At 40.7% G+C, this 19,350-nt stretch overlaps 1 protein-coding gene across 2 annotated transcripts in view; it reads left to right on the top strand.

The window, feature by feature from the left end:
- PRKCA (protein kinase C alpha) overlaps positions 1–19,350 on the top strand; it is a 145,790-nt gene that overhangs the window by 102,729 nt on the left and 23,711 nt on the right. Inside the window, exons 6-9 of one of the 2 annotated variants that reach the window (XM_077188445.1) lie at positions 3,367–3,523; positions 3,617–3,751; positions 4,499–4,595; positions 11,459–11,488. In XM_077188445.1, the coding sequence (XP_077044560.1) occupies positions 3,367–3,523; positions 3,617–3,751; positions 4,499–4,595; positions 11,459–11,488 (419 nt within the window). The remainder of the gene's footprint in view (positions 1–3,366; positions 3,524–3,616; positions 3,752–4,498; positions 4,596–11,458; positions 11,489–19,350) is intronic. The other variant, XM_054644930.2, reaches the window with a different exon arrangement.

Genomic DNA, 19,350 nt, shown 5'->3' with positions numbered 1-19,350 from the left:
GGTGGCTTTGTCCAGGGATCTCTCCTTGGCACAGCCTCCACATCCACCCAGCCCATCACTCCAAATTCTGCCTGTTTCATGCTGGGCCTCTGCAGGGAAAAATTAAACATAAAAGCTCATCCTGGAGATGGTAAAATTAAGCAATTTTGTTCAGAGAATCTTAGCAGAAAAGTTACCAGTGTATTTTTAGGAAGCTGTAGAACACGTGGAGAGTTCTGCTCCTCACTAATGGCAAAGTGCAGCCATATTTTTTTTTTATTTTAGAAATAAAAATCAGAAAGTGGATTTTGAAGTGGTATCTCCTGTGCCAAACCTGGCAGTGCAGTCAGCAGAAAAACCATGCAGAAGAAGACTGAAAATAAAACCCCACTAAAAAAGCAATAATAAAACCAAATATAGGATGAGAGAAAGCAGCTTGCACTGAAAGCTGTCACTTCATCCTTCACTTGCTTCATGGTTCTTAGTCCCTTTGGGATTGTAAATACTTAGCTAAAATAAGTTATTTAATCTCAGTGTTATTCCTTGGAAGTATTTGAAGATTCTTTTCAGTGCACTAAATTTTAAAAATGGGGTGTTTTGGGTGTTTTTCATGGGTTGAAAAGAAATGTTTTTCCAGCTGACCACAGGGGTGAAGACCCCCAGAGGGCAAACTCAGAGTAAATGAGAGTGGGGACAATTTCTCTGGCCTGAAAGGAATCGTTTCCCCAGCTGCAAAACCCTGCCAGCTTTACACATGGATTGCAGAAAAGTACAAATGAAATGGTCTGCAAGAAAAATGCATGGTTCTGTTCTTTAAACACACAGTGATTATTTTCCTGATATAATTCTTTGAGGAATGCACAGAGTGAATAGAATTACACTTTATTCTAAAATTTTACCCCATAAGCATTTTCTGTCTCTCCTTTTAAACCAGAAATTTAAGAAACTTAATCAGTATCAACTGTTGGGTCAAGTTAAAGTGATTCATTTCCAGCCATGATCTAATTTCATTAATTAATTTACATCAGAGTATCTGTTCTGCATAAGAATTATCTTGACAAAGTCGAGTCTTCCAATGCAGTAGCTCACATTCCTATACTCCTCTTATTCTATATATAAAATATAAATATATTATATTATTTATAGATATATAAAAATATAAATAATATATTAAGAATATAAAATTCATATAAATTCATAGAAAATAGATAAAATTTATATATGAAATTATATATATAAAATATACAAGATATATAAAATATATATGTATATAATATAAATAAAATGTATATTCTATATATAAAATATAAATGTATACTCTATATATAAAATATAAAGTATCTCTGTTGTTTGGATGCCTTTTAACCTCCATGCTGGGGAAGAACAATTTGAAATCCTGGAAAGGTCTAGAATTTTGGGGTTGTAGTATGAAAATGCCATTTAAATCTGGGGGAAGAGGAGGACAATGTCTTGAGCAAACAGTAAATATTTATTGCTGAAGATCCTGACACTTTTTTTTTCTTTTTTTTTTTAAATTCACTCTACCTGACTTTTAAATGGCTCTAAGTTCCAAATTTGTGTAGGAAACACTTTTCATTAAGAAATACAGAGTTGCTTAACGGTTGCTCTTTCCTAAAATTCCCTTCAGATTTGTTCAGTTAGGCCGGTGCATTTTAGGAAGCCCTCCTGAATGAAGGCTGAGGGCACTGCCAGCCCTGGACAATCTCTCCTCAAAGGCTGCAGTTCTTTCCTCCCTTAGGAGCCATGGCACCCCAAAGCTCCTTGCAGTCTCCCCTCAGAGCCAGTTCTTACCCAAAGCTCTGCCTGTCACGAGGGAATTCCTGGCTGGAAGCTCTTCTCTATCCCAAACAAGCCCAGGGATTGCTGCCCCCAGGTTTTGAGGTGCTCAGCTGTGAACTCCAAACTCCCCATGCCAGCCTGATCCCAGTTCATCAGCTGGGGTTGGGTTTCACAGCATGAGGGTTTCACATTATTCCTCTTCCAGTGTTGGGAGCTCTAGCTGGTCAGAGTGACCCTGAGAAAAGTTGGAAAGTCTCTTTTCCCAGCCTGGTGCATGAAGAAGGAGTCAGGGCTCTTCATTTCTTGGCCTCAAGGTTGTTTATTGTGTCTTATCTATAAAAAATTTTCTCCTGCCCTGCGAGGTCAGCTCAGCAAGACAGTCCAGGCACTCTGCCTGCCCCCAGGGCAGGGTTGTGTGTTTATACTAAAAACTACCTGTACAATGTTTACAGTTATTCCCAGTACCATCACCTGTGTTAGACACTGAGCTTCTGCTCTAAACCAATCTGTGAGTGCCACCATCACAGCAGAAGATGGAGGCCAAGAAGAAGAAGGAGAAAGGCTGGACACGCCCAGATCCCTCCATCTTGCCCCCCTGAACCCCCATTCTAAAAAACCCCAAAATCGACTTTTTCACCTTGTGATAAATTCACTGTCATTCTACTTAATTTGTCATGGCTTGCAGATCTTCATCTAAGGTTGGTAACTTGCTCCATGGGTCATGATCAAACCCCCAGGGGCATCTTGGGCTCTGTGCCAGGGTCTCTGAGCCCCCTGGCAGGGGTCTGGGCTGCTCAGGACAGCCAGAGGGATGTGCTGGGTGCTGACATTCCAGCATGTGTAAGTGTTGCTCACTTGTCTGCCAGAGGGAGGGCAGTGCTGGCTGTGCTCACCCTTTGGGGTTCCCTGCATTCTGCAGTTCCTGAGTGTTCCCTCTGTCCCTGGGGGTCAGGAACAGCTCAGGATAAATTAACTCACCTTGTTTCTGCCTTTGGCATTGTCAAGGTAGAAAGCTGCATTAGGAATTTTGTGAAGCTGGAGCTGCACTTGTGTTCCCTGCACTTTTCCTTTGGTTGCTGTCATGACAATGCTCCCAAGGATTCCATCAGACAACTAATGAGCCATGAATCTGTGGGAAGGTGGTGCTAGAAACCTTCCAAAGAGGGCTTGTGTCAAACACCTGATCCCCTGCAATCCCCTGTGATCTGCCTCTGCCTCTTACAGTATTTGCCTCCTAATCTGTGGTTGTATAACCTAAGAGTGATGAGGGAACAAAAGCACAAAGAGTTGGTACCTGCTTAGAAAAATTACAGTGATGGATTTGGCTATTTAATCATTGCACTGCAGGGAGAGCTGCCTGGGAGCTGTGTGTTGCTTGTGAATCACTCTTTTCTCCTGTCATTGCTCCCTGCTATTCTTATAAATATCACTCAGTACAACCTTGCTTTAAACAAGTAGTTTCTCCCATGCCAAGTCTGACAGGTGGGTTTCACATCTTATTTATTTGTCAGCCTGCTTCAATAGCTCTGGCCTGACATGTAATTTCTTTTTTACAGTGATGTGTAATCCTGTGTTTTATATTGACAGTGAGAGAAGCAAAAAACCTCATTCCCATGGATCCAAATGGACTTTCAGATCCTTATGTCAAACTGAAGCTCATCCCAGATCCTAAGAATGAAAGTAAACAAAAAACAAAAACCATCCGTTCTACCCTGAATCCTGACTGGAATGAGTCATTCACGTTGTGAGTTTAACACCCTGATTTCCTGGGGGTCTTTGGATGCATTTCATTGTTTATTTTGGTGTTGACAGCTCCTCCATTTCTCTCCTTTTTTAGTAAATTAAAACCTACAGACAAAGATCGCCGGTTATCCGTGGAGGTCTGGGACTGGGATCGAACCACCAGGAATGATTTCATGGGGTCACTCTCTTTTGGGGTGTCAGAGCTTATGAAAATGCCAGCCAGTGGATGGTAAGAGTTTCTGAAAAAAGAAGGAGAGAATATATCACCAAAAGTTTTAAACTTGTCCTTTTTTTTTTTTTCAATGTGATCTACCTTTTATTTGAGCTTTTTGCTGTGTTTCATGCTATAAATTCACTGTAGTGCAACTAAACCTAGGGAACACAGGCTATATATATCAAAGGGGGATAATAAAACAATTCCTTTTCTTTTATGGTGTTCCTGAAACTTCTGCTGGAGCCAGGAGCTGCTGCAAACTCAATTCTGTGAACACAGTCTTGTGATACAAATTTTATTTTTATCTCCAATATGATGTGTTCAATACTTGGTGTATCATGTTATATATAGCTCTGCAAATTCAAAGCACATGGAAACTGATCTCATAAAATGCCACCTCATTACCTGCCAGGAGAGGGTAGAACTCACCACATCTCAAAAAGGACATTTCTTCAAAGACAGTTGTTTAGGGCTGTGGAAGCACTGGAGACAAATGTTCCTCCTCAGGGTTGGTGTCTCCCATCAGATCCCAGCATGAGTGGGAAGAATCTCCTTGTCCATTGAAGTGCCTTGACAGATAGCTTGGGGTGAAAGGTCTGATTTCAGGTAAAATATATTCTATTTCTGAGTTTGCTTCAGGTTTTTGAGATCAGTTCTTTGCACACCTGTGACATTGATACAAACCACACACTAACAACAAAATCAGATTTTTCAATCTATCAGAAAAAAAAAATCACCATTTTTTTCTGAAATCTACCACAGGTACAAGCTGCTGAATCAAGAAGAGGGTGAATACTACAATGTTCCAATTCCAGATGCTGATGAAGATGGAAATGCAGAGCTCCGACAGAAGTTTGAGGTGAGGATTAAACACAGATGTGTGCAACTAAATATTGCATTTATTCTTCACTTCACTACCAAAAAAAATCTGCTAAATGATACATATGTTGCAGTGCTCCTATTTCTGTCCCTATGACAGCTCTGGGTGTCTGTGGTTTTCTTGAAGATTGGACCAAGTGGTTTAATTCAGACATGGCATCATTTTCCTGACAGTTCAGCTTCTCTGCTATGACACTTAGAAGTTGGTATTTTAAAATATGTTATGTCAAGTATATGTAATAATTTCAATGTCTTTTAACAATTGCTGCAAAATCTGCCACTATCACTGATATCTGCATTATTTGACAAATGAAATCCTCAGAAACAATGGTATTTTAATACTTCCAATATTTCACACTGTAACTTGGGATGTTTTAAGAAAATACTTTCAGTGTTCACACTTTGGAGCTTTAATGTCTTTGCAGAAGGTTTTTATGTGAAACTCTGTAGTGTGGGGAAGGATGCTGATGTTTTTTAAGGATCAGAGGTATTGCTGGGTATGTACAAATAAGAAAATCCAGAATAAAGTGATGCTTTTTGCAGTGCCTTGCCTCCTGTGGTGCCAGCTGCAGAAGTTGGTAGCCACAAGGATGGTCCCATGTGCCACACAAAGGAGTTTTTTTTGTTAATGATCAGACTCTGCCTCTTCTGACAGAATTACAACAAAATATTTGCTGGCCACTGAGCCCAGGAGCAGGACAGGTATGGCCTGGGTGGGAGGGGTTTGCTCCTCTCCCCTGCCTGCTCTCCCAGCTCACACACAGCCAGGAGCTGGACACATTCCAGTCTGCACTTGACAACCTTAGCCAAGCTGTTTATCCAAACATGATGAATGTACCTGTTGTGCATAAGCAAACCTGCCTGTTCCTTTCAACCTGAAATGGGAATTTTCTATGTTCACCATCAGGCAGAATTCTCCATTGTTATTATAAAAGATGGGTTAACCCACGAAAGTGAGGAAAAACGACACATGTTCAACTTGCAAGAAGGAAAAAGAAAAGGTGCACCAATTTCTTCTGAACCTGTTTGGATCAGCTCCCATGTCTGCAGCATGAACTATGATTTTTGTTACACATTTGAGAAGTATTTGAGCCTCCATTCCATTTTCCTTTCTTTACAGTCGTGATCTGACCAGTGTGATTTCATTTTGCTGCACTAGGTCATTTGCTATTCAAGATCATTTTTGGTTTTTATCCTCCCTAGAAAGAATAGCTTCAAAAGTAATTCTGTCCATGTTTCTGTGCATTATGCAGAGCCTGGAATTGGGTGGATGTTTATATATTGGTGATATAAAAAAAAATTACCTGTTTTTTCTCAGGTCAGAGACAGCACAGAGACAAGTCACTAAAATTGTCCAGTTAAAAATGTCAGGTATTGCATGCAGTGTGTTTGCATATTGAATTTACAGTCTCTGAGGCTGACTTTAGTCCTGCTGTAAATCCTTTGGTTGCAGGAAGAGCAGTCAGGGTTTATCCATGTCCTGCAATGAAGTGGAGTAGAAATCCTGAGAGCATTGATGTAAAACTGCTGGACCTAGTCTCAGAGCCAGCAGCTTCACCAAGGGGCAGCTCTGTCTCAGAAATAATTAGTCTGTCTCAAAGTCTAATTAGTTGAGCCTCAGCACTGTGAATTTGAGGCTCTCCCTGTTCTGGGCCAGTCTGTTTGGTGCTGTTTGAGTGGCTGAATTAATCCAGGGAAGGGAATGGGTCTTCAGCAGGCACACAGTGTCTCCAGTAATTGTAATTTCCCAAGCTGGACAATGAACAGTTCTAAAAGTGATGATAAATGAGAATGTTGGTAGCTGAACAAACCCTGGAATTGGCAGGGCCAGGGCTGGTGTAATGTGGTGTTACATGGCTGGAGGGTTTGGCTTCACCCTCCTTCCTTATCTCAAAGTTTCTCATGATGAGAAGGAGCAGAGGGAAGCAGAACCCTCATGGAATATTCTTCTTGGTTTCAAGGGGCATCACTGTGGTGGATTCTGAAAATTCACAGCACAGATGTCTGAATGGTGATATTTCACTTATTAGCTATTCTGGTATGGCACATAAGTGGTGCTGACTCTGATCATCTTTTCCTTTATTTCTGTTATCATTTATATCCTGCCCTGCACAGGCATCTTATTTTAGGTGTCCTGTAATAAGGAACAAGTAGACAGCACTGAGAAAAATGCTGCTATTTGTGACTTAATGACATCATCTAAATAAATATTTCCACTGTTCTAAAATCAGCATTGGAGCCTTACAGGAAGAAGATTGCAGGTCTTGACTGTCACTTTCCTGGGGGAGTGAATTTGTCAGGAGATTAAAAATACAGATGGACCAAAGGGGTCTCACTGTGCCACCTTCCCTTTTATCAATTTATGGAAGGAGTAACTCCACAGATCTTCCCAATCCAGGCTGCACTTGCAGTGCTTGGTCTATTTTTTAATATGTGACCATGTGATTGGTAGCCAAGCTACACTGATTTAACTTTGAGTACAAAATGACAACAATTTCCACAAAAATATTGCATTACTCATATCTAATACTTAAAATAAATAATGGTGGCCTTCAGAGTAAAGGGCTGTATACACCCTAAGCTGCACAAGAGCAGAGAAACTTTAGGATTAGGATTTCATTGCTTCATATTAAGGAAGAATAAAATTATTTTCAGCTTACAAAAGGCCAGAGAAACAATAAATTTAGAATTTCTGAAACCACTTTCTGGTGTTGAAAATTGTAAGATGTTCAGAAAATTGACTTTGCCCTTTTAACTAAATTTAGAAATGTGGGTAGGAGGACCTCCAGGACCACTTAGGAGCTACCTCCCATTTAAACCAGAATTTTAAGAATATCTGCCTGCATGTATTATTTCAGGCAGCTTTAATATTTGACCTCAAGCTCATTGATCTCAAACCATTTACACTGTACCATCACATCCTTCTTTGCACATCACCTTCACAGCCCAGATTTCTTCTGGAAATGTGGCTCTTAGCCACACAAATCTCATGGAAATGCTGCTTTGCTCACTGGACCTCCTAGCACTTATTCCTAAGTTATTTATTCAATGTAAATCTACAATAAAATATTGTAAAATATAGTAATACTATAATATAATCTTAATAAATAATAGAATCTTTATAAAATACTCTAAAGATCATAAATAAGTAAATAATAATAGATTCAAACCTTCACTTGTATTTGTAACTGAATGCTAAAAACTATTTGTCATGAGAAGTTTCCTCATGGCCCATTCTGCCACATCTGAACCAGCTGAAGAATTAACACACAACCTTTGCCCAGAATGGATCCTCTCAACAAATGGGACCAAATTTGGAAAAAAAAGAATTGTGGATAGTGCTTTTTTTACCTTTCATATTTTATTGCAAGGACTTTTCATGTTATATTTTATGTATAATCTATATGTATGTAGAAATTGAGGGATATTATGCAGAGGTGCAATGCAGTATTTTCTACACAACAAATTGTATTCAATCTACATATTTTCTGGATCTCACCTCTCACTAAAACTCACAAACCTATTATCTGCTCATTTAGCAGTGTGATCAAATCTGTCCTCAGTGATTTATACATGATACATCATTATTAATATGTAGAGATAAAAATATACTCCTGTAGGAAGTGGAGGCAGGATAAAATCTGTCACTATTTTTCAGTTGCTTTTAACCTTTAGTTGTGAATTTTCTCTGTGGAATAGCATTATTTGTGGCCATCTCAAAATGAAACTCCCTTCTCACCAGGCATATTCAGAATAATTGTGGCTGCTCCATAATTGTCCGTGCTGAAGTTGCCATGGGAACTCCCAACAGTCCCAGGTGCCTCCATGGACCCAAACTAGGAAATCTTCAAACTGCAGCATCTCCTCTTGCTTATGTACTTATTTCCTTCTTCCAGTACTTTTCTAGTCAAAGAAAAAAAGCAGAATATTGAAATAATGCAAACTTCTGGTATTTTTTTCTACCTAGTTGGGATTTGAGCAGTAAGATGCCTTTGCCATTTAGAGCATCGTTCCTTTTTTCCTGAATTGGGGGGAAAAATGTGCAAATTCTAAAACTTCTATTGTGGGAAATTATTTGAGTTTGGTCAAGCCCTTTTTATTTTTCCTGCTTAGTAAGGCTCTTCTTGATACTTAAATATCACCTTAGTGTAATAATAGAGTAATGCTGATTTAAAAATAGGCTGGTGAATTGGTTTATGATCTCTCCCTTTCTTTCCACATCACCAGCACTGGGAAATGTTATTAAAAATAAAGCAGCTGTTATGGCCCATATAAAGGATTTTTTTAATTAAACAAAGAACAGAGCAACCATAATCCTTACCCATGGACACATTTACTGAGCACGAGGTGTGTTGGTGATGGGAGCAGGCTCAGTCACTACGCTCAGCTCTGGCAATTGCAGTGATCCCAGCACTTTGCTGTGAGGGAATGGGATTCTGCTCGTAAAATCCTCATTTTAGAGCATCTCTGGGAAGAAATATAATGCTCCTCCTGGTGCACACTCTTCACATGTCAGATGTGTTCTTCTGTTCTAATCATTTCCTTCAGTGTAGCTCTCTGGGTGGCTTTGACAGAAACAAAATCCTTCCCTTAATTTCTGAGAGCTCTGACTGCTGTCCCACCACAGGGACTGTCCCTGCACCCTGGGAGGGGACAAACATCCTCACCCACATCCCTGCCTTTGTGTCCTGTTGGTGGGAGAGATTCCAGCTGCTTTGACCATGGAATTGCTGATGCAGTTCATGTTTGCAGCCCAGAAGGAGGAGAGGGAGCAGAGCTGAGAGCAGGGTGGATGTTGTGTCTGAGCACTGCAAGTGGTCAGTCAGTGGTGGTGACATTTTGGTGACCTCTCATGCTTCCAAACAGAACTATCATTGTGAACCTAAAGAAAATGTCTTCTAAAATGCCTTATCATTATTGTGATCCTAAAGAAAATGTCTTCTGAAATACCTTCTCATTTGAAAGAGGACAGATGTGGAGCTTGGCCATAAGGCTCAGTGATAAATACCTGCAACCTCTCTAGTTATTTCTGGGAGATATTTGTGCTCCTGAGCTCATGCAGGGTGCAGGGCAGCACTTTGTTAGACCAAACTTGTGTGTTAATCCTTGTGCAGGCCCGAATTTCCAGCCCAGAAGCCTCAGGCTGTGTATCTGTGCACACAGCTGATGTGGATCTACAGCATCAGGCCTCTCCTGGTGGCAGCACAGCTGGTGTTAACCAGGACAGAAACTGTCCCCAGAGGTCAAGGCACAGCCACAACTCTCTGATGAGTTTTGTTGCTGTTACAGTCTAATGCTGAAAAACCTTTCTCTTATTTCTAATTTCTTCTCTGACCATCAGTACATCAGTTCAGATTGTTTCACTGCAGACCCTGAATTTCTTAGCTCTTTACCACTCCTCTTAATTTTCTTAATCCATTTCTTTCTGCTTCATTAGAAAGGTGAAGGCCAGAACTTTCTTAATCTGGCATTTTTCTGATATTCACAAAACCTTTAGGCTATAAGGATATTGTATTTCTTTCCTTTAATAGTGGCCAGGACATCCTAGAGCTGCCTTTATTGGGAGCTGGAGGCTGGGGGGAAATGTTGCAGTTGCATTGCCAGGGCCATAGCAGATACTGCAGGGACTTCAGTGGCTTCTTAAGAGCCCAGTGAGTTTTCTAATTAAATCTGTTTTCATTCAAACTTTCATTCAATAAACCCACCCCAAACAAACACACAACCACAAAACCCCCAAGTCAAACTGTAGAGGAGCTTGTGATTTTGTCAATTTGTGCCTTAAGTTCTCCAGGTCTCTGTAAAGTGTTATAAGGGCTGGGAAGGAAACATTACTTTTACATCTTTGCCCCAGAGCTGTTACACTGCAGTTACTTTACTCTTTTTTTTTTTTTAATAAATAAAAGATATGGTCTCTTCCATATCTGTCTCTAACCAATATTCATTCCCACTTTGAAGCTTCAGGCAGGTCAGCAAAGGGGACATGGAAAGAGCAATAACATTGCTGACACTTCAAATTGCAAATGACAAGATGAAATTTACTTTTCAGGAAACAGAAACTAAGCCACACTGAAATCATGACCAGCCAAAATATCACTGGCACATCAATCCACACTCATTATGCATAAAGAGATATAAAAAGAAGAGCTGCTTTTTTTGGCCATGGCACTCATTCCTATTTTTAAATTGTGCATATTTAATCATTAGAGAATAGTTTGCAGCATTATAGAGATGCTGTTAGATGACTCCATCTGTTCTGTACTATAGTTTGGCAGGGGGAATTCCCATATGCAGTTGTCTGGAGGTTTCCCATCCACTCACCACAGCTCAGACTGAAGAACTTGAAATTCCTTAACTAGATGGCACAAATCTCTGCTTTCAGTTTGCTGGTTTCCTTAAGGCTTTTCTCACTGGGTTGTGATTTGAGGTGAAGAATATAAAAAATCACGTTGATGGCAGGGATTTCCTCATCCCTTACATAAAAACAAAAAGTGTTTTGCAAAACAAGGCAAGGCAAAAAATCCCAAATCCCTGTGTGCTGTCACCCCAGTTTAGGGCTGGGAGCCCCAGTGCCCCTGGCCAGCTGTGCACAGCTGGAGGCTTTGCCAGAGGCTGTTCATGCATGGGCTGTGTGTTTGTGAGCTGAGGAGCAGCACAGCCCCTGCCTGTGATTAACACCCTTTGATTTGGCCTGGGTTTGTTTCTGTGCTTAACAGACGTGTCCATTTCTGTATTGCTGCTGCTGCTGTGTCTGTATTTGTTTATTTCTGCTGCTAATTGTGGATGCTGTGCTGTGCCAGCCTCTTACTAACCACGCAGTGTTTCTCCCTCTCCTGTCTCTTCCAGGACTGTCATGTAAATATCCACTTCTTCAAGGTAGTTTTCTCCTTGGTGTTCTCCTACACACAACTTCCTTTACCAACATCTGAAGTTTCTTCAGTTTAATTTCATTCTCACTGGTTTTTAAGGATGCACTTGTTTTTTTTTTCCACTTGAAGCTTTTCTAATTTGTATTAAAAAATTAAAAATTGAAGTATGATTTAAATTATTAATAAATAATTGAAGTATATATCAATAAATAATTGAAGTTATACTTCATAATATTTCATAAATATATATAATGAATATATATGAAATATATATAATACTATAGATATTTAGTATAATACTATAGTATATAGTTATTTATTTAGTATAAATTTAGTATAATACTATATATAATTTAGTATAATACTATAGTATATAGTTATTTATTTAGTATAAATTTAGTATAATACTATATATAATTTAGTATAATACTATATATAATACTTCATAATAATATTTCATATTCATGAAATATTATGAAGTATAATTTTTAAATTTCTTTTTAAAAATCAGTATGAAGTATTCACAGTTTGTTCCATAATTTGTCATAAAGTGATCCCCAGATTAGAATTTTACTACAAAGAAAAAGAGTGATCAAACCTGAGCTTCCTAATAATGATATTTCATATTCATGATATTTCATATTCATGATATTTCATATTCATGAAATATTATGAAGTCTATTTTTTTAATTTCTTTTAAAAAATCAGTATGAAGTATTCACAATTTGTTCCATAATTTGTCATAAAGTGATCCCCAGATTAGAATTTTACTACAAAAAAAAAAGAGTGGTCAAACCTGAGCTTCATAATAATGATATTTCATAAGAATGATATTTCATATTCATGAAATATTATGATGTATAATTTTTTAACATTTATTTTTAAAAAGTTCAGTATGAAGTATTCACAGTTTGTTCCATAATTTGTCATAAAGTGATCCCCAGATTAGAATTTTGCTACAAAAAAAAAAAAAAAAGAGTGATCAAACCTGAGCAGGTGCATTGTGCCTTTTTTTTGGAGGAATTAGTTAAATGAGTGCCACCTTCTCATGGAAAATGGAAAAAGGTGCATCTTTAATTTGAAAGACATTCATGGAACTTGAAGTAACTTTCACAGATGAAATAATGCTCATGGTCACTGTATATTTAAATAGTTAAATTTAGAGCATGCATGTTTTATGATTTAACATAGCACATCTATTGCTGGATGTTAGTGTTATATTGTAGGAGATATTACCCATGTGCACAGATGCTCTGATACCTGAAATACCAATTCACCCTCCTTGTTTATTTCTCATTTTGCTCCTTGCACTATTCCCCACATCACTGAGTTACTGCCATAAAAGTTACATCTCAGCATTGAGAACTTAACATGTGTTTTGTTTATATTTGCATGGATCTCTAACAAATTATCTTGCTTTATTAGGGCAAAGGCCACTGGCACAAACCACTTTCAGCTTCATACATTGGTGAAGTTAAAATTTTGATCAAAATTTGAATTTCCTGTGCTGTAAACTGTGTTCTAAGAATCTTAAGTTGAAGCCATTATCATCTTCAAGTAGTGTTTTTACAACTGAAGCTGCCTTGGAGCACTTTACATTATCACTCAAGGCTTAAAATACTTAATTTAAAAATCAAACATTATTTTTAAGAGTTGGTTATGTTATTAATGCATGATTTTAACAAATGTTCTAACAATGAACCAGAAAAATTAAATTAATCACTTTCCTTAACCTTGATTTTTTATCTTAGAAAAGCCTGAACAGAAGAGAACTGCCCTTCCTCAATCCTATCCTTCATTTTGAAAATAAAATCACCTGGTGGTTTCATTGGTGAAACTTGTTTTCTGCTGGGAAGTTGGAAGTTTCTCTGCTCAAATGCATTTTTAAAACAGAGTAAAAGTCACCCTGATAAAATGCATCTGGCAGAAATAGGAAGTGTTGTCACCTCATTGTAAAATCCAGGCCTTGAAGAGCACTGATAGAAGCTGACAAAAGTCCTTGGTTAATTCATGTTTCCACCATAGGAGTGGACCCAAAAAAAGGATTGAAGGATTTCCCACGGCTGCTGCTTCATGGGCAAAATTCCTGTTTATTCCTGGTGGATTATAAACATAAATTCCTTCAGAGAAAGCTGGCATTCTGTTTCTATGGGGACACTCTGCAATTCAGGGGTTTTCATGGAAAAAATGCTTCCTTGTTTATTTTCTTTCTTTTCTCAGTAAATCAGCAGAAATCCCCTGCCCTGCTGCTGGCAGTGAGGCTGAGCCCTGAGCTCAGCCCAGGAGCATCCTTGGGGGAGTCATGGTCCAGGAGATCACGGTCCAGGAGATCATGGTCCAGGAGATCATGGCCCAGGAGATCCCTGTGCCAGGAGATCATGGTCCAGGAGATCATGGTCCAGTAGGTCATGGTCCAGGAGATCCCTGTGCCAGGAGATCATGGTCCAGGAGATCATGGTGCCAGGAGATCATGGTCCAGGGGATTCCTGTGCCAGGAGATCCCTGTGCCAGGAGATCATGGTGCAGGAGATCATGGTCCAGGAGATCTCTGTTCCAGGAGATCATGGTCCAGGAGATCATGGTCCAGTAGGTCATGGTCCAGGAGATCTCTGTGCCAGGAGATCATGGTCCAGTAGATCATGGTCCAGGAGATCTCTGTGCCAGGAGATCCCTGTGCCAGGAGATCCCTGTGCCAGGAGATCATGGTCCAGGAGATCATGGTCCAGGAGATCATGGTGCCAGGAGATCATGGTCCAGGAGATCATGGTCCAGGAGATCATGGTGCAGGAGATCCCTGTGCCAGGAGATCCCTGTGCCAGGAGATCATGGTCCAGGAGATCATGGTGCAGGAGATCCCTGTGCCAGGAGATCATGGTCCAGGAGATCATGGTCCAGGGGATCCTTGTGCCAGGGGATCCCTGTGCCAGGAGATCCCTGTGCCAGGAGATCATGGTGCAGGAGATACCTGTGCCAGGAGATCATGGTCCAGGGGATCCCTGTGCCAGGAGATCAGGGTCCAGGAGATCATGGTCCAGGAGATCCCTGTGCCAGGAGTTCATGGTCCAGGGGATCCTTGTGCCAGGGGATCCCTGTGCCAGGAGATCATGGCCCAGGAGATCATGGTCCAGGAGATCCTTGTGCCAGGAGATCATGGTGCAGGAGATCATGGTCCAGGAGATCATGGTCCAGGAGATCATGGTGCAGGAGATCATGGTGCAGGAGATCATGGTCCAGGAGATCATGGTGCAGGAGATCATGGTGCAGGAGATCATGGTCCAGGAGATCCCTGAGCCAGGAGATCATGGTCCAGGAGATCCCTGTGCCAGGAGATCATGGTGCAGGAGATCCCTGTGCCAGGAGATCCCTGTGCCAGGAGATCATGGTCCAGGACATCCCTGTGCCAGGAGATCATGGTCCAGGAGATCATGGTGCAGGAAATCCCTGTGCCAGGAGCATTTCTGGGATGGACCTGTGCGAGTCCCTTGGTGTGGGGCTGCTGGGGAGGTTCCATCCCCAGGTTTGCAGGGCTGGAACTGGAGGGAAGCAGCAAGAGCAAGTGAAGGAGGAAGGGCAGCATTCCTGAGGAGAACACAACAATTCTGAGCTAGGAACCAGGAAATGTATAAAAATTCATTTATAATATCTCAGCAAATGGGAGATACTGTGAATATTTGTGTATGGAATAATCAGACTGGGAAGGGCCACACACCTATCCTGCTTTTGTCCCACTGCAAAGTGTGTATTTAAACAGATTATTTCTCAACATCATGCAGAAAATACCTTCATCTGTGTGTGTGAGAGAGATAAATCATTTCAGAGCACATGAAGATTTGGATGCAGAATCCCAAGGTTTTACAATCAGTCCTGCTCTGCAGCTTTGAATGGCTGGTGGGATTTGATTGCAGGGATTTGCTCTAAGATCAGGGAGAGCTGAAGTCCTTAAAAATTCTTTTAGAACAGAAATTTAATTTTCTTTTTCCCTTATTGAAATAAGGTTTATGCTTAAAAGCAAAATCCACGCTCTAGGTTTTTTTATTATTGAAAACTAGCAGTAATTTGCATAATTAAAGAATGGAGGAGCATATAGTAAAGCAATTCTTCTTTTGACACTTAGGGGTTTGCTGTTGCAGCATCCTATTTGCTTTTGGGGATTTTTATTACCACCACCACAGGATACTTCTGCAAGAATTCTTGAATATTATTCCTAGGCAGCCTCTTTAATTACATTTCATCTCATTAGGCACTGCTCTGTTGCAGGGGAGAGAGTGTTTGGCAGTAAAGGCATGAAACAAAGTGGACTCAGGTGGCTGCAGGATTATTAAACAGATTAAACATGTTGACAGTGCCAAATGGGGAACTGGAAACTCTTCCCTCTCTGGATTTCACAGCTCACACAGACAGACATTGTTGTCCAGGGCAATATCCCCTGAAATTCCTGTCTGGGGATAGATCCATCCCTTTCCCAATGTCTTTCAGAGTTCTTTGACTTCACTATCTTAATTTTCTAGGGAATATGGTTCCCTCCACCTTGTGCCTGGCACATTTGGGAATATATTAGAAATTGTGTGTTCAGGTACTTCACACAGTTCTGACTTGTATCCAGCAGGACAAAAAAAGTTTAACAAAAATAACTGAATAGGGAATGTTGTTACAAACCCCACAAAAAAGATCTGTTGAGGAGCTCCATGATATATTAAACTGTTGTCTTGTCCTTTCAGATTCCCTTTTTTTCTTTATCCTAAGTAAAGTTGAGGTTGAGAAAATAATTTCTCCTCAGAATGAGAAACCACAAGAGGTCAGCAAAGAACAGGGAAAAGCTCCCAGAGCTGAGCTGGCTCCTGCAAAAGGCCTGAAAAGAAGGAAATCATCCACAATCTTTGTGTGTATATATATCCTTAGAAAATACAAACCTGTTACTTGATCCATAATTTCAGTAAAATTCAGTATAATGTTTTTCACACAGCCCTTTATTCAACTTTAATAACTGGCACTGGTGAGAATTATCCCTCTAATCAAATAATATAATTGCAGGTGTAGAAGCAGGTCCTGCTCTGCTCACCTCGGGATTGCTCAGCCCTGCACTTTGGTGGCTTCAGGAGTGGGGTTCCCCTGGATTGGACCTGCTTCCTGCAAAAGGCATTTTTAATCCTGTTCACATACAGCACAATCACAGCACAAATATTTGTTGCAGGCAAATCCTTTAAATAAATTTACTATTAGTAATTAACAGGGTAAATACAAAACAATTTTAAGAGGAGGAGAGGAGGAAATGAGGGGGAAAGTAAACTAAAGACATGAAATAGTTGGTATTTATTTAAGTCCCAGGTAGAGTTTTATCACCCACCTCATTTCTATCTTTATGAACCATCTCATTTGCACTCGTGCCTTTTTGCTAGCAATGGGAATGCTATGATTTTTTCCCAGCTCTTTTTTCAATAACTATTTTAGCCATTGAAAGAAAAACACATTCTCATTTTGATATATTGTGGTTTTTACTAATTACATCCCAGTTCGCCGTAGTGACACTGCCATCATGAAAATGAATCTCAGAGTGCTGATAAACAGCTTTTTGGTTATTTATATCTCTTCAGTGTTCCCCTTGCTGCAGAGAAATGTTGCTGCAGTGTAAATTCACCAAGGAATGGCTGAAATCCATGTGTGAACCTCTTGAATCCTCGATGGTGCCTGTCCTGGGCACCTCCCTGTCTTCCAGCAGAACTCTGCTGATGAGGTACAAAGTGCCCTTAGGTTATGGCATGAAGATTAAACTCAGCCTGGTGAAGCATTAGGTCTTGCTGGGGCTTAGAAATGGACTCCTCATTTCAAATTCTCAGCATCCTGGTAATTAAGTTGTGGGAAGTAGGAAATTGATAGTCTATCAGAGCATCTATAATTACGTGGAATTGGAAATGCAATAATGTAAGAAACAAGCTGCCACAATGACAGAGAACATTTCACTGGATGGGGGGGCTTTTCTTCCAGATTTTGACTTGAAATTTATTGGATTTATTTGCTTTATTAAAGGCTTGCTAGTGGCTCAACACATTGATCAAAGTTCCCACTTCGTGTGTACATGACTGGAAAACTGAATGGGTCCTTCCTTGAGACTTGGATAAATCATTATTATTTCAGTTTTCCCATCCTTAGTCTGAGCTTTGCTGGTTCTGTCAGTGCCATCTTCTGAGGTTTGTCTGAGATCTGGGCTGCTCTGATGCTCCTTGTGCAGGGTCCTGGCAGCCACATGCAGAACTGAGCATTCATTTCACACCTGCAGCCTCCTAGGCTGGAGTAGTGAAGCTGGAATTTTACTGGCCAGGCTGTTCCATCCTCACTTCTCATCATCCATTTTGCCATTTTTCTAAGTGATATGGAGAGTGTTACCTGCAATGGCTTTGGGCTGATTCAAGAATTAGGAGCAGAAGCCTTGGCTCCAGCTGTGGCAGTGTGAGGTGGCTGATTCCTGCACCCAGGGACACCTGAGGAGCACCTGGGGCTCTGGCAAAGAACTGTTGAGAACTTCTTGCCATGTGAGAGGCAGGGATTTTGTTAGAATTTTTAGAGGGATTGAATTGTGGCAAGGAGACATTCCTGCTCCCCAAATCTCAGTTCTTGGGTTGTCCAGAGCAGCTGTGGCTGCCCCTGGATCCCTGGAGGTGCCCAAGGCCAGGTTGGACACCAGGGCTTGGAGCAGCAGGGATGGTGGAAGCTGTCCCTGCCATGGGGGTGGGATGAGATGAACTTTTAGGTCCATTCCAGCCCAGACTGTTCAGTGATTCTGTGACACTCAGACAAGCCCTGTGCAGTCACTCCTTGGCCTGCTCAGGCTGTCAGAGCTGTGGGCTTTGGGCAGGCTCTTGTTCCATCATGCACTCACTGTTTCAGCACAGGCAGAGCAGGGCTGGTGGGTGGAAGCTGGAAAGATGAGGAGGGAATGCTGGCATCCATGTGCAATCCAGAGCACTCAGCTGCTGGCAGCAGAGCTCTGCCTTTACCTCCCAGGTAAACCAGGTGCTGGTGGGGCCAGTAAATAAAGGATGGACTCTGTTCATGTGGTGGGAATTCAGCATTGTTGGTAAATATTTTTTCATTTATCACTTTTTCCTCTCAAAAATGTGGTGCCAGTGATGATCCTGCTGGCATCTGGGAACTCTCTGGGTGTGAGTTTCCCTGACAACCGAGGAGCACCTCCTCTATTGAGCTGCACACCAAGCTTTGGGTTGGCTTGGATGTCTGACCATGGCAGAGGGGGTGGGTTTCTCCTCCTGAGGCTGTGCCTGGGGGGTAGGAGGGGATGGCTCTGCGTTTGGATCCTGGGGTTTGTTTCCCATGTGGGAGCAAAGCCAATCTCACCCAGCAGCAGAGGAGAGCAGTGCAAGGTGTTAAAGCTCTGACATCTTGGAAGGAGACTCGTTACCTACCCTAAAGAGATTGGGGAGTATGAAAGAGAATTTTGTATTTTTTTTATTTTTAATCCTCACAACTTTTATTTATTATTGGCTAATGTGGAAAATGACCAGTTCAGTCTTTTAGCTCTGTAATTCCTGAGATTCTCTACTGCAGATATACACAGAAGGCAGAAGAACCAACAATCAGATTTATTGCTTTGTCCTAGTCAATTTTCTTCACAGGGGGAAAAATCAGAAAGTTTTGAAAAGAATCATCAAGAATTACTGCAATTGCCATAAAAAATGAAGAATTACTATTCCCTAAATCACTTCTGTTTCTTCTTTGCATCACACTTCTCATTAGATTTTGGATAACTTTTTTCCTATTTAATTAAAAGTACAATTGTTACTCTTAGATTAAAAAGAAATCTAAAGCCTTTTTACTGTGAAACCTGAGATATCTTTTGCAAAAAGCTCCTACCAA

This window comes from Agelaius phoeniceus, chromosome 19 (genome assembly GCF_051311805.1).
Source record: "Agelaius phoeniceus isolate bAgePho1 chromosome 19, bAgePho1.hap1, whole genome shotgun sequence".
NCBI lineage: Eukaryota > Metazoa > Chordata > Aves > Passeriformes > Icteridae > Agelaius > Agelaius phoeniceus.
Note: the sequence above shows the minus strand (reverse complement) of the source record. Positions and strands in the feature narration are given on the sequence as shown.